This window comes from Alexandromys fortis, unplaced genomic scaffold (assembly GCF_014885135.2).
Source record: "Alexandromys fortis isolate MF-2015 unplaced genomic scaffold, M_Fortis_MF-2015_v1.1 scaffold_102, whole genome shotgun sequence".
NCBI classification, from domain to species: Eukaryota; Metazoa; Chordata; class Mammalia; order Rodentia; family Cricetidae; genus Alexandromys; species Alexandromys fortis.
Window position 1 is genome coordinate 3,495,283 of NW_026067984.1, and position 15,797 is coordinate 3,511,079.

General features: G+C 45.9%; 1 protein-coding gene across 1 annotated transcript; it reads left to right on the forward strand.

Annotated features, from left to right (window-relative positions):
- The first annotated feature begins 1,409 nt into the window (after positions 1–1,409).
- Plrg1 (pleiotropic regulator 1) lies at positions 1,410–15,271 on the forward strand. The gene is made up of 14 exons (XM_050158854.1): positions 1,410–1,535; positions 3,295–3,401; positions 4,677–4,819; positions 5,382–5,435; positions 5,882–5,972; positions 6,601–6,688; positions 8,810–8,911; positions 9,629–9,721; positions 11,027–11,278; positions 11,827–11,929; positions 12,801–12,909; positions 13,631–13,770; positions 14,167–14,360; positions 15,115–15,271. Exons 1-14 carry the CDS (start codon positions 1,527–1,529, stop codon positions 15,172–15,174), a joined length of 1,545 nt encoding a protein of 514 aa, XP_050014811.1. The 5' UTR covers positions 1,410–1,526; the 3' UTR covers positions 15,175–15,271.
- Positions 15,272–15,797: the final 526 nt, after the last annotated feature.

Here is a 15,797-nt window from a genome sequence, read left to right on the forward strand (position 1 = left end):
ACCTAAGGAAATAGGAGAAGGGCCACATCAAACAGAAACACGCAGGTTCCTATGTAACACAGGAACTCTGTCTATGATATTTGTGAGTTATGGATAACAGGGTCACCTAAGCCCTCTATTAATCTGTCGTTAATTTTCACATGGATGACATAATTCAAGAGCTGGAAGAAGAACAAAAATCTAGCGTGCTTTTTCTCAGTATATTGCTGTTACAACTCTTTTAGAAAGTTATGCTCCGGATGACTAAATATTGACAGATTTAGTAAGAGCTGTCTGGCAGCCATTACATTACCATAGATATATTAAGGTCTTTCTTATGTTTCTTTAGTATTATTATGATTTAAAATTTTCTTTGCTATGGTTACTGCTATCTCTAGGTAAGTTACAATATTATTTAAATCCTCAAAATGTTTTAGAGTTATGGTATTTTCTTGCAAACTGTACCACCATTGGCCACTTTCACAGAAAATAAGGTCCTTAGGCTAAACTCATATTTAAATTTATAAATGACTATTTTCGGGCTAGAGAGATGGGTCAGCCCTTAAGTTAGGGACCAAAACCAAAAAACTAAGGGACACTAGAGCCGGGTGGTGGTGGCGCGCGTCTTTAATCCCAGCACTCGGGAGGTAGAGGCAGGCGGATCTCTGGGAGTTCGAGGCCAGCCTGGTCTACACGAGCTAGTTCTGGGACAGCTCCAAAACCACAGAGAAACCCTGTCTCGAAACCTGCCCCCCCCCCCAAAAAAAAAAAAGGAACACTAGAAATTACTGCCTTCAGGTAAAAACGCTACTCTAATGATGTTATGAATTTAAAAATAATTTGAGAGCATTGATTCATATTGCTATATTTGTGTTACATTTTCACGCTCATCAAAGTATCCGCCGTATTCTCTGAGGACGGAGTGAACTTAATCCCAGTTCAGGAAGAGGAACGATTAGTGAAAATGCCTTATTTAAGATTGCAAACACCAACGACATCAATTATTTTTACACAGAAAAACATTTGAAAACGCTAGATCATAAACCACAGATTATGCCTGGGTAAAAGACAAAACTTCAATCCTTTAGCATCAGGCCAAATAAAGTAAAAACGGCAAGTTGTCTATCATTTCTGCGTGAAGGAGCATTAAACTTCTTCCGGGAGCAGGTCCGACCCTAAACTAAGCAGGGCTCCAAAGCTGGCGCGCTCCCTCTGCTGCTGCAGGAGACTCCGCCCTCCGCCATGAAACCCCGCCCAGCTTCTCCCCGCCCCACCCCTCCGCCCGAAGATCCCGCCCATCCCCGCCTAAACCCCGCCCAGCTCCTCCCCGCGGCTCCCGCTCAACTCCGCCTCCGCCTCGGCCCCGCCCCTGCGGCTAGACCCCGCCCCCCGGCCTCTCCCCTTGCGGCGGGCGGCCAATACGCGTGCGCGGGTGGCGTCACTTCCGCCGACGGGCTCCAGTCTCCGGAAGGAGCCGTAGAATAGTGGCGGCGAATTCTGCGTCGAGTTAGTTGGCTGCTGGAGGAGCTGGCTGAGCCGCGGCGACAATGGTGGAGGTAAAGTAACGCCCGGGAGTCGTTTGTCTCTGGAGCTGTGCTTTGCCCACGGGCGTACGCGTGCGAGATGCAAGTGCTGGGAATCTGGGGAGAGGAGCTGTGTAGCCGAGACTGGGGGTCCCGGGATCTCGGGGCGAGAGGAAGGCCGATGGCATCCCGGCTCCGAGGTTCCGTCGGCGGGAAGCCTGAGGGAGAACCTTGCGGTCCGTGTGTGTCCCTGGGAGCTGGCGCTGTCCCCGGAGGCGGGGCTTGGGATTGCTGGTCCAAGCTCTCCTGTCAGTGCGGACTGTTACTTTACCCGAGTAAAGCCTGCCCTGCTTGATTGTGGTTTGTTTTCGCGTCTCCCAAACGTTTCTTAATTTCACCCGCTGCATTCCAGACCACTGCAGTGCTTCTAATCTGGCCCAGCACCTTTTGCTGGGACTGATGAATGAGCTTCAGGCTGGTCTAGGTGCTTGTGTTTAACGAACACACTGAAGGAGTGTCCTTCACTCCTTCACAAGGAGCTGTATTCAGCCTCCCTCACCACAAACGTAAACAAAATGTGAATTGGACCTACTTTACTGCTTAAAGCTCCTTTCTGGCCCAGTGTTACTAGAATAAAAATGTAGGTGTGGCAGAGGTCCGAACCTCAGCCACCCTTGGGGTGGGAGCTATTGGAGACAGGGTTTCTCTGTGTAACTCGGGCTGTCCTGAAACTCCTTCTGTAGACCAGGCTGGCCTCACCTGCCGCTGCCTCCTGCCCTAGTGCTGGGATTAACAGTGCGCCAGCACTGCCCAGCCCTAGGAAGCCTCGTTTTATGCTGCAGCCCTCAGTCCCACTGCGGTCACAACTGTGCTTCTGTTCTGGCATTATCTGAACACCTCTGCCTTGGCCTTTCCCTCAGCTTGCAAAGCTCATACCTCTGTTCTGTGTCAGGCTGTCTCCCTTTGCTTAAATATCACCTCAGATAAACCTTTTGTAATTACAGTTAGCAATATTTTTTTCCTCTGACTCATCCCGTTGCCCATTTTTATAGAACCTCCCAAAATGTGGAATTATTTTGCTTATTTTTGTCTGTTATTTCTTGAGCACACTCCGTGCCAGATAGAGTGCAAGCTCAGTAAATGGAGTAAACATTACTATCCTAGGTTTCATTCAGTTACTTTACCCAGTGCTCCGGCCAGACAGGAGCTTTGTCATCTTTGCTGTTGACTGCACCACCTAGTTAGATGGTGTGGAGCGTGCATCCTGCTGTGATGTGGGAGTGTCATATATCAATCTGTTGATTTCATTGGTTAAGCAATAAAGAAACTCCTTGGCCCTGATAGGTTAAAACATAGGTGGGAGGAGTAAACAGAATAGGATGCTGGGAGGAAGAGGAAGTGAGCTCAGACTCCACAGCTCTGCTCTCTGGAGCAGAGGCCCTGCTTCGCTCTCCTGGGCATACGTGATAAAGCTCCGACCCAGGATGGACGTAGGCTAGAATCTTCCTGGTAAGCGCACCTAGCGGTGCTACATAGATGATAAGAAATGGGCTAAATTAATATGTTAGAATTAGCCTAGAAGAGCCTAGATAGAAATGGGCCAAGTAGTGTTTAAATGAATACAGTTTGTGTGTTGTTATTTCGGGCATAAGCTAGCCATGCGGTCGGGATGCTGGGGATGCAGCCCCGCCGCTCCTATTACTACACTGCTGTGTATTTAACATTCCAGTGTTGATGTGGCTATGTGGGTCACCTGCGGTTCCATGTGTGATTTTTGGTGGCTTCTTTGCAGGAGGTCCAGAAGCATTCTGTACACACGCTGGTGTTCAGGTCACTGAAGAGGACCCATGACATGTTTGTAGCTGATAATGGAAAACCTGTGCCTTTGGATGAAGAGAGGCAAGTTTTGTTCCTTTTCAGTCACTGAAGTATTTAAATTTTAAGATTGATAGAAGAGTGCAGAGAGAAGGTGACATTTAAAAGTGTAAAAGCGGCGCAGACACTCACAGGCTACTTGGGCAATAGCCAGTGGCTTTCAATCATACTATAAGTGGTTTACTCTCTTTTTTTTTTTTCTATTGTCTTATCTTTTACGGTAAAAATCCCATTAGCTGGTCATAACTTAGAAATATCCAGTGTGATGGTTTTAAGGAGAATGGCCCCCATAGGCTCATGCATTTGAATGCTCCGTCTCCTGTTGGTGGAACTGTTTGAGAAGGATCACGAGGTGTGACTTAGAGGAGGTGTGTCACTGGGGTGGGCTGTGAGATCTCAAAAGCCCACACCATTCTCAGTTAGCCTGCTCCCGCTCCCCCCTTCCCTATGCTTGTGGGTCAGGTATAAGCTATCCACTGCTACTCCAGCACCCTGCCTGCTCTCTCTTGGTCCCCAGTTGAATAGTCAAAGACTCGAACCCTCTTGAACCATGAGCCCCAAGTTAAATACTTTCTTTTATAAGTTACCTCGGCTGTGGTGTTTGTCACAGCAATAGAAAAGTAGATTTTTTTATTTTCGATGAATCAGCTTTCTACTCTCAGAGCAATCCTTGGTGAACTGGCATTGGCCGGTCCCTCTACTCCGTCTTTGCTCCTTAGAATAATGAGCACTTTTCAGGAGCATATTTTGGTTCTCACCAGCCTGAGTCTGGGATTGTGTTGTGTGCAGTACCCTTCTTTGTCCTTTGCTTTTTCTTTGATTTGCATTTTTATTTAATTTATAAGGTGGATTTTTTTTTGTAATGTAAGTATATTTCTCTCGAAAACGAGCTAATTTAGTGCTGTCATTGGGTCTGACATTTTAGTTAACTAGCAAGTTATCATACATTTGAAGGTTTTTTTTTTTTTAAAGCTATATTAGTTTGTCCATGCCTTCAGTTCAGTTGGACCCTTGAGGTCTCATTGAAAAAGCCTTTATGTTTATTGGGCTGCAAACTAAGGTCCTACTTGGATTTAATGAATACTGTATGATATGTTATGAGAAAAATAAATATATATGGTATGGAAATGTTTTGGACTTTTGTACTTGTTAAAATACTATTTAACTTGAAAACACCCTGTATGTGAGCGGGAATAAAGTATTAGCTCATGTGCTCGTTTTCTGGCTATATGAGTATTTCATTGGTGAATGTGTTTTCAGTACTTAAGGATGCATTTTGTGTTTTTGATTTTTAAATAGTCACAAGCGGAAGATGGCAATCAAGCTTCGTAATGAGTATGGTCCTGTCTTGCATATGCCCACTTCTAAAGAGAATCTTAAGGAGAAGGGACCTCAGAACGCAGCAGAGTCATATCCCCATAAACAGTATCCTGCCAATCAAGGTGAGGTCTCTCAGGCTTATATGTGAACTTTTAAAATAGAAAAAAAAAAAAAATGTTTTCTTAGTGCCCCACTAGGGAAGACTGATAACTTGTACAGTGGAAATTTTGACTTGTCTCTTCAGAGTAGTAGCTGAGATTCATTGCTGATGACTTCTTACTAGAAAACAGGATGTAGTAGCAGGACTCTTAAGAGGTGGACAAAGTTTCAGTGGAGTCTCCAGGGAAACATTGAGGTTTATTACGAGCCCATGGGGAGACCATCTGTGTGGTCTGTAATTCAGGAAGATGAAGTTGCAAGGAACAAAGAGCATCTCGTATTCCATGTGAAATTATTTGCCCAGGTAGTTGTCAGTGAATAGGACAGCCTGTGTTCTCAGCACGGCTAGACAGAAATGCGTGCTCACTCTTGCTTTGGTAGAGGTTATAGGCAAAATGATCAACTCCCTTGATTTCTGCGGCTCCAGTTTAGTTCGAGAGGAAAACTGTAGTTAATGTTGATGATACATTTTAAAAGATACTTGAATAAAGATAAATATGCTGGCAATGAATTTATTTCTTTTAGGACAAGATGTTGAATACCTGGTGACAGGTACCCATCCATACCCTCCAGGACCTGGTAGGTGACACCAAGGCTGTACTAGGCCCACACCACTGCCTCTTCTGTTTAGACAAATGTGTAGGTGCCTGGATACGTGCATGAGTAGGTGTGGCTGAAACAAGCACGGATGCGTGTGCGTGCGTGTGCGTGCGTGCGTGCGTGTGTGTGTGTGTGTGTGTGTGTGTGAGGTTTAAATAACTGCTATTTGCTTGTGAACATACTGTCTGAATCACAAAAGTTAACTTTATTAAGTGGTCTTTTGTGGCTCTTAATGCCCAGCCACTTGTATTCACATCTGAGCTGTGTGTTAACCAGTGTGTATTGTGAGAAAGTTAAAAGCTGAACTGAATCAAGACTACCACGCCGTCACTGCTTAGAAACGCCTGTGTTTCGCTCCAGTTGTGTTTGCAGTGCAGGGGGTTACGGTCGACAGCAGTACTGACAGGACGGCTTTATGTCCACAGGTGTTGCCCTGACCGCCGACACCAAGGTCCAGAGAATGCCCAGTGAGTCAGCCGCACAGTCCTTAGCTGTGGCGCTGCCGAATCAGGCCAGGTACGGCTGCTGGGCTGTCACAGAGAGTCCCACCATTGCAGTTGTTGCTTGTTAATGTGTGTGCATTTGGGAGCCAGCTGCTACCACTAGTGTGCCATTAGAAAGAATCCTGTGTGTGTCTCTGTGTCTATGTCTGTGTGTGTGTGTGTGTGTGTCTCTGTGTGTGTGTCTCCGTGTGTCCACCACGGTGCTCATGTGGAAGTGAAGGACAGCGTTGGGGAGTTGGTTCTCTTTCTACTGTAGGCTGAGGTTGGAGTCAGGTGACTAAACAAGGCCTTAGCCCACAGTGTAACTCCTGTTCCTCCCTTTACTTGTGTAGGGTTTCTTACTGCCCTGGGACTCAGCAAGTAGGTTAGCTAGGCTGGCAGGCAGGCAGCCCTAGTGTGCCTGTCCTGTCCCCAGTGTAGGGATCACAAGCACATGTCACCATGCTTTTTCTTTCTTTCTTTTTTTCTTTAGCAACAGTTTTGGGAGTTGAACTTAGGTCTCATGCTTGTAGTAGCAAGCACTTCACCAACTGAGTTGTCGCCCAGCTGGCTCACAGAAGTCATAAGAGAAAGTTTGTTTGTCCAGAACACATAACTAGAGAGGTGCTGAGTCATTATTTCATGACTTTTCCATTCTGCAGAGCTGATGCAAATCGTACTGGACCTGCTGGGAGTGAGTACCGACACCCAGGAGCTTCTGACCGTTCCCAGCCCACAGCGATGAACTCTGTAAGTCTCCTGGGTCAGAAAACTACAGAATTGTAGCTTTTGGAACATGATTCCCTCCTTTCCTTCATCTTAAAAGTCTTACGTGGATACTGAAGTCAACACTGTCCTGGGATCTGTTAATAACATAGCAGCCCAAGATAGTCCTTAGCATCTCACAGCCCTGAAAACAGTGCTGGAGCCCATTTGGCAGAGACCACATTTCAGAGCGGATCTGTGTTCAGAATTTCTGTCTCCTTGGGAGGATAATTTAAGTTTTTTCAAGATAGGGTCTCAGGTAGCCCAGGCTAGCCTTGACCCTATGTCGCTGAGCTAACCCTGAACTCCAGATCCTGCTACCTCCACCTCCTACAGACTGGAGATTAACCCAGATCTTTCTTGCATGCTAGGCAAGCAATCTCCCAATTAAGCTACATCCCTTGGCCCAGTTTAGACCGCCTAAGGGTAGATTTTATAGCTTTAATGCAGTTTTGGATTAAGGGGGCGATGCTGATGGTAGATCCTCTAGGTTGTGTATTCCTTATTTAATGGCTTGCACTGTGAGTGCTTTGGATTAGATCTTAGATTTTTTTTTCTTGGAATACTGACACATGTTTTAAAATTACTTACAGGTGCGTGTTGACACTCCATCTATGTAAACAAATGCCCTCTGATCACTCTCACCTCCCCCCTTAGCCCTCCTCCTCCTACAGATTCCTCCACTTCCATATCTCTGTGTTTGTTTAGTGACCCATGGTTTAACCAGGCTGTGTGCAGACCGTGGGTTTGGAACTGTCCATTTGAGCTTGGCGGGCTCAGCAGTAGGTACACACCTGAAGACAACGACCCCTTCTCTCTTAAAAATCTCAGTAGTTTGTAGTCTCTGTCCACAGCTGATTACCGATGGGACCAGGCTTGTGTAGGCCTGTGTACCCCTCTCTGTCCACAGCTGATTACCGATGGGACCAGGCTTGTGTAGGCCTGTGTACCCCTCTCTGTCCACAGCTGATTACCGATGGGACCAGGCTTGTGTAGGCCTGTGTACCCCTCTCTGTCCACAGCTGATTACCGATGGGACCAGGCTTGTGTAGACTCAGTGCCCCTCCCTGTCCACAGCTCATGGCTGATGGGCCAGGCTGTGCAGGCCCAGTGCAGGTTCCTGTGACTGCTGCAAGCGTAAGACTGCAGCTGTGGCGTTAGGCTCAGAAGATGGCATTGCTCAGCGCTTCCCTTAACTTTTGTCTCTTGGTTTCTTCCCACTTCTCTTCCGCAGTGTTAGAGGAGATGGTATTATAGGATTCCTAGCTGTATGGTTTTGACCAGGTTTATGGTACCAGGTATGGGTTCCCTGCTGTGGAACAGGCCTCAAATCCAAGCAAAGAGCAGTTGGTGACTCCTTTAACAGTGACGTCACTAGTACACAAATGACCACATCGTGCCTCGCCAGTTGGTACTGAAGTTCATAGGAGTCAGAGCTGGGGAGGATCATTGATCCTTTTCTCCTCTGAGAGCCTGTGCAGAACTTCTGAAAAAGTTGGCTAATAGGGAGAGTTTCCATTTCAGTTCCCGGGTTGTTTTCTCTGTGTCTTACAACCCAGGTGCACGGTGTCTTTAGCTATAAGGCCTCAACATCTGGTGGGCAATTTATTAGCGAATATATTAGCTATTGTGCGCTCAATCTGAAATCTAAATTAGGCTTGGGTATTGGAGCACTTGCAAGTAAATTTTTGGATTAAGGATGCTGAGCCTTTGTCAGCTAATACATATTTTAAAATAATATTTAGTTCTATTAGAAAATGGAGCGATTAAGGGAGGTTACCAAGTTTTTGCCTAAAGTTGATCGACAAGTAGTTGGCTCAGTTGAATTTTGAAGTGCACAGGGATATCTTTCAGAGTACAGGACTCTGTCTGCCTCAGGTGTTTTTACTTTCTTTTTAAAAATATGGAACATGCAGCATTCTGGTGAAGCTTTATACCTGTTTTTTTAAGTTAAGAAAAGGTTTTTTAGGTGTCTTCCTCTTCTGTTAATGGGGGGAAAACATTCTTTCATACATCGTCTTTCAGTTTGCACTTTTGAATTAGTGGCTTAGAACCTTCAATGTGTCAGCCATGGTAGTTGTGTAATCTGATGATTGTCTGATCTAGATGATCATGGAGGCCGGCAATACCAAGAACTCTGCATTAATGGCTAAAAAAGCCCCTACAATGCCCAAACCCCAGTGGCACCCACCGTGGAAACTCTATAGGGTAAGTGGATCTGCTCTTCCTTCTACCTCGGAGCACATTGAGGGCTTCCTGTCAGCCAGGAGTGAGCTGGCTTGTTTTGTTTTTAAATACAGTGCAGTTTAAGGTATTGGTGGACGGTACTAAATGTGGAGAGCAGATAATTAAGAAAGAGAAGCATTTTCTGTGGCAGTGAAGAAGATTCCCTAGAAGCTTTTTGGCCTGTGATCATCCCTGCTGTAATAAACTATAAGATAAAATATGAGCTAGGAACGGACAGCCAGCATCCCCGTCCTCTCTACTGGATGTGTGGGTCTGATGGGTGTCCACTGCCATAGTCATGACATGGCTTCACGACGCACTAAGTACTGCTGTAGTTAGACACGCTAGTCCTGGCAACTGCTGATTTGTTTCTCTTATTATACTTGCATCTTTTTTTAAAAAAAAATTATGCCATGAAATTGAAAGTGTGTAATAGTTGCTTCTTGAAAATAGTGCTCTTCACTCAATGATTTTGAAATAAATTGCACTCGTTTTTCTTGGCTAGTAGTAGACCATTGTATAGATGGACCTCAATTTTGTATTGATTCTCTCATTGAAAAGAAGTTCATTTTCTCACTGTGAATTATATAACTGTCCATTTTTATAGAACTGTAGTTTGATGAATGCAAGGGTGTTAAAATTGGGTGCATTTTAAATATCATATGGATGAGTCTGCTCACTTCCCTTTCTGTTCCCTAGGTTATCAGTGGGCATCTTGGCTGGGTTCGGTGCATTGCTGTGGAACCTGGCAATCAGTGGTTCGTTACTGGCTCTGCCGACAGAACTATAAAGGTAACAAGGAAGGTGCTGGGTCTGTTCCTTAGGTTACTTCCTAGGAGGAATTGATGCTGTAGGTTCTTTTTGAGATTGCTGCGTGCAGTAAAATTTACTGTCAGAACTGCAGCAATTCCTGTTTGCAAAGCGACATTCAAACTTGTTTTGTAAACATGTTAATGGCCTACTGTTAATTCTATGCAACTGTTACTGAACCGAGTTTTCATCCTGTGATTGCATAATGGAAGCATACTTCTCTGAGGAGATGTAGGGGAAGTACTCTGAGAGCCTAGACTGTACGCGGCGTGCACTGTTAGACCCTCACACACGTGCATTTCAGTATGTCTGTGTTGGTCTATGTTGATAGCCGGTGTATGTACGACCGGCTCTGTTTTATTCCCTTTGGTGTTGTATTTTTGAGTCGGGGCCTCTGTGTGTAGCCCTGGCTATCTTGGAATGAGCTCTGTAGACCAGGCTGACCTCAAACCCACAGAGATCCACCTGCTTCTGCTTCTCTCGTGCAGGAATTAAAGGTGTGTATCACTATGCCTGGCAAAAATCCTCTTTTTTTTTTTTTTTTTTTTTTTTAAATTTTGAGTCTTGTTTTTCTCACATAGCATTGTCTTAAAGATACTTTTTTTTAAAAGATTTACTTATTTAATTTATTATATATGCAATGTTCTGCCTGCATGTGTCCCTGCAGGCCAGAAGCTGGCACCAGATCTTATTACATGTGGTTGCTGGGAACTGAACCTCTGAGCCATGTCTCCAGCCGCTTAAAGATCCATTCTTTAGAAAAGTTCAGTATTTTAAATGGGTAGACGGTGCAGGTAATTCTATAACCTGCTTCTTACTGTTCAACATTAAAGTTTTTAGTTTTGATGTTTTTATTGTGGTAAGCTGTATTTTTGTTTAGGTAGATTGTCATAACTACACGTTAGCCCGAATGGTACAGAAAGCGCAAGTTTCTTTCCAAAGTTAGTGAGCTGGTAGTTGGACCATTGTGCGGGTGCACTGGGACTGAACGCAGAGATGTAGTGAGGGTGGACGTTTTCATTGTTGGTACTTTTCTGGGTTCCGCTGTGCCCTCGGGTGCTGTGTTGTTGGTATTTTCACCATCAGTAAGCCTAAGCATTGGGGTATCAGCCTTGTCGCTGCCTGCAAACTCTTACCCAGTCTGAATGTGCGCTTTTTCCTGCTGTTGTTTGGAGAGGAATCAGTGTAAACCGTCTTAGTTTTTATGTGTACAGTCACTGTTATGTCACTGTTTGCAATTTTGGTGGGAGGTAGCCAGGGTAAAGCAAAACAATTCTTTGATTTCAGATTTGGGACTTGGCTAGTGGCAAATTGAAGCTGTCCTTGACTGGGCACATCAGCACGGTGCGTGGTGTGATCGTGAGCACGAGGAGCCCCTACTTGTTCTCTTGTGGAGAAGACAAGCAAGTGAAGTGCTGGGATCTTGAGTATAACAAGGTCATACGGCACTATCATGGCCATCTAAGTGCGGTGTACGGTCTGGATTTGCATCCCACAATCGACGTCCTGGTGACTTGTAGTCGAGATTCAACCGCACGGGTGAGTGAGCTGCTGCTGTGTGCGTGTCTTCGCACATGCAGACGTGTGGTTTTCCATAGAGAACAGTGGATTCACGACGTCCGTGTTTCCTCTTGTCAGTGTCCTGCCCGCACATTGTGACAGCTTCCAGTTCTTAGCCTGTGGTTCCCAACCTGTGGGTCGTCCCTTCGGGGCTAACCAGCCCTTTCGTAGGGCTCACTTAAGACCATCCTGCTTATCAAACATTTACATTATGATTTATAATAGCAAAATTATGGTTATGAAGTAGCAACAAAAATCATTTTATGTTTGGGGGTCAGCACAACATGAGGAGCTGTGTTAAAGGGCTGCAGCCTTGGGAAGGTTGAGGACCACTGCCCTGGGCTTTCACAGAGGTCGTCCACTAGCCGTTTAATTCTCTGATAGATCAGTATCCGATCTTTGAACTTCCGTCTCCTGCGCCTCTGTCTCCCCAAAGCAAATGATCATTGTCCTCGTTTGTGCATTCTCTTCGTTGTGTCCAGACGGCTGGTGTCCTGTTTCAGAGCTCTCTGCTTGTGTTTTCACAGATCTGGGACGTGAGGACTAAAGCCAGTGTGCACACGTTGTCCGGACACACAAATGCAGTTGCTACTGTGAGATGCCAGGCTGCAGAACCACAGATTATCACCGGTACGCTGTGCTTCTCCGCCCTACCCCTTCATTCGGATGCCCTGCAGTCTGCGCCTGAGCTGTTGCCCCCCCCCCACCCTCCCTCTGCTGTGCTCTAGTGTCTCTTTGTATTTAGTCATGGCGTTTGAAGTTTAGGATTGCAAGGTTTCTTTCTTGTGCTTTTTATGTATCATAGGATGTGTTAGCTATTGTAAAGCTGTCTAGAAACTGCTGTTAGATGTAGGCACGTGTCAATCTAGAGTGTCATGACTCTCGTTCTAGGGAGTTAAAGTTGGAAAACGCCGCGCCCCCAGTACCTTCAGAACAGGCGCGAGTCTTACTTGAACGACAGCGGGACTTTACTAAGACCGCAGATTAATTCTTTCACTTGATTTTGTTACCTAGAGGTACTAAGACACAAGATCCAGGCTCCCCCAGTCGCTGGAGGATAAAATGCAGATTGCTTTGATTTGCTGTTTATATTTTTTGATAGTGGATCGGGTATTTTATTTATTTTTTTACTTTTAAATTTTTATGTGTGTTTGGCCTGAGTGTATGTTTGTACATTACGCGTGTGCCTGGTGCCCACACCAGACAGAAGGGGTCAGGTTCCCTGGAGCTGAGTTACAGGTTATGCAGCACTGTGTGGGTGCTGAGAACCTAATCCAGGAAGAACTGCTCTTAACCACCGGGCTTTCTCACAATGCTTCAGTCGGGCATCTTCAGAACTGGGTTTAAATAAAGCTGCACGTTTAGAACTTTGAGGGGATGCCTCACAGTGGCAGGGCTTCCAGTTAGTGTGTCGTGTACAGAGGAGCACGTCATGTTTACCATGTTCTAACGTGTGGATTCTGCCCATGTCTGTCTCTGTGTGCGTGTCTTTTCATTACAGGGAGTCACGATACCACAATACGATTATGGGATCTGGTGGCTGGAAAGACAAGAGTGACATTGACGAATCATAAGAAATCTGTCAGGGCTGTGGTCTTACATCCACGACAGTAAGTGTGTTTGCTAATCGGCTTTTCTGTCTCTGTCTCAGTGGAACTCTAGCACCAGGACTGCGGGCCGTCCTGCATCCCGTGCTGCTTTCGGACAGACTGCCGCTGCTGTGCTTCATGCTCTGTGGAGTGAGGGAGGCAGTCCTTCCTCATAGTGACAGATAGCCTGAGCCATGGGAGACCTGCACGGCAGAAGGGGGTGGTCCCAGCTAAGTACATTTGGGACATGCTCTTTACCCATCATAGCCTGGGGCATATACATTGTCCTGTGACATCTGAGACAGACACAGAGTAGCTTCGTCCTTAAGGAGGAAGCTAATGTACGGGGGTGGGGGGGTGGGGGTGTGGAAGAGGAGCACAAGTCACTCAGGTCAGGTCACCCCGACTCACCTCGCTGGGCCCTCTCCTTCCCATTACTGTCTCTTCTTTCCTTCCTCTCTCTCTCAAGCCTCCCTCTCTTTCCTTCTCTCCCTTTCTCCAAAATTGCCATAGGGTTTTTTGCCCATTGGGTGTGCACATTTGTTATGCTAAGTCAGCGTAGAACACTGAAGAAATGAAAGCATTACTCTGGGATTTCAAATGCCTTCCACTGTTTGAAAGGCTGCTGGGCCTTGATATTGCTGAGCAGAGATATTGATGACTTTGCGCTGAAGTTGTCTCTGTCTGGGAGATTTTGTAATGCGTGGACTTTCCCATGAACTCCTGTCAATCTTTATTCCAGTTACACATTTGCATCTGGGTCTCCAGATAACATAAAGCAGTGGAAGTTCCCTGACGGAGGCTTCATTCAGAATCTCTCCGGTCATAACGCCATCATCAACACGCTGGCAGTCAATGCCGACGGAGTACTTGTGTCTGGAGGTGCGCAGGGTTCTGTGCTGTGTTGTTCGCCCTTCTGTTGAAGTGGGGGAGCTAGCGTAGTTCCTACAGCATCACAGCTGTGTTGTGATGGTGCTCACTTGACGGGGTCTATGTGCATGTTCATGATGTCTTGATAACCCATGCAGCATGTTGTATAGTTAGTCCTCTTGGAATTCCCGTGTGATGAAGGTAGGGGTTTATGCTAGGAATTGTCCCGTGTTTGGTTGGATTTCAAATGTTATGAATTAAACACAAATGAAAGTGCTAAAACCTTATTAGGGAATTTGAGTGAGTGTGTGTGTGTGTTCCGTCTTTGTAGCGCTGTTGTGATGTTTAGCTCCTGGGTCACCTGAGCTGTTGAAGGGATAGAATCCTAACCACGCCTTTCCTTCACAGCTGATAATGGCACCATGCACCTTTGGGACTGGAGAACTGGCTACAATTTTCAGCGGGTCCATGCAGCCGTCCAGCCTGGGTCTTTGGACAGTGAGTCGGGAATATTTGCTTGTGCTTTTGATCAGTCGGAAAGCCGGTTGCTAACAGCAGAAGCCGACAAAACTATTAAAGTTTACAGAGAGGACGAGACTGCGGTAAGTGCTGCTTTCCATGTATGCTTCTTGCTTCAGATTTCATTTAACTGTGTGCTTTGTAGAGACAGGGCTTCACCTTGTGTCTCTGCCTGGCTTGTAACTCACTTTGTAGAGACAGGGCTTCACCTTGTGTCTCTGCCTGGCTTGTAACTCACGTTGTAACTCAAGCTGACCTTAGGATTAGAGCAGACTCCTGCCTCTGCCTCCCCAGTCAGGGATTGGGCATGAGCAAGCACCCAGCTTTTTACACGCCTTTAAAGTAAGAGCTGCCACACCAGTTTAGCAGGGCTTCTCACTTGATTGCAGAAAGAGAAGGACTCCTTACAGTCCTGAGGGATTTGTCATCTGCAGTGGTCAGCTTGGCTTCTGTGTGATTCAGTGATGCTGGTGGCTCCATTGTTACATTACCTTTAGACCCAGTTCTTTGTCAGTGCAGTTACTGGGAAAACGATGCATTTTAGTAGCAAATAGTAGACTTCTGTGGAAATGAAATCTGGAACCACAAGTGTGTTATGAACAGTGGTTTCTACCATGGTGGTGTAATATCTAAACAGAAATCTGACTTTGAACATGTGATAAAGCCGTTCCTCCTTTATTAGACTGGATAATGCCAGAAGTTGGTCAGATGGTTTTAAAATCCTCAGGATCCATTAAACATGTCCTGCCAAGTAGTGTGGTTTAGCAAAGACAAGGTCTTCGTGTGGGACAAAAACAAACTGGTAAAGTAACACTGTGTTTACTGTTCTGTTTTTAGACGGAAGAAACTCACCCAGTCAGCTGGAAACCAGAGATTATCAAGAGGAAGAGATTTTAGTGGGCACTGTCTTCATGGCTGTCCCTCTGTTCCTAGCTTGGCGTTGATGCGGAAGTCACTGCTGCTTTGTACTTTACAATAAACTGCTCCCTGTGCCCATCAGCGGTGTTTATTTCTAAAGCAGACAGCTAAGTGCAGTGCAGCCATCAAGAACGATGGCTCACCGTGTGTAGTCAGGAATGAGTCCAAGTGAAGCTGCCCTGGGTTGGGGCAGTTTCAAGTTCTGAGGTCGCATCCTGCATGCTGTCGTTGGGTGTAGTAGTTTTCCAGGCTGATGGAAACTCCTGGAATCCTTTGCCCTCTTTCCTTTCTAGGAAGAATCTGACGCGTGCACCCGTGCGCACTGTACACTTGCTCTCTGATCCTTTACACTAACCCAAGGTCCTGTCCATAGGGACGCATGCGTTAGGATTGTGATCCGACATTTCTCAGTAGTCTCTGGAAGGAAACACTAGATCATTAGGGCGGGGCTACTAAGATTGCTTATGTAAAATGTACAAGCATTTTTGTAAGCTAGTGCATACTCAGAATTAATGAAGTCGCATCAGATTGATGGCAATGGCTTTGTGAGGTGAGGTAGTGGAATTACAGGAGAATATTTAGTCTGCTTTATATATTTTGAT

Coding starts and splice junctions, on each gene's coding strand:
- Plrg1 (XM_050158854.1), top strand. Junction 5,436..5,881: donor TCCATACCCTCCAGGACCTG/GTAGGTGACACC, acceptor TTATGTCCACAG/GTGTTGCCCTGACCGCCGAC. Junction 11,930..12,800: donor AGAACCACAGATTATCACCG/GTACGCTGTGCT, acceptor TTTTCATTACAG/GGAGTCACGATACCACAATA.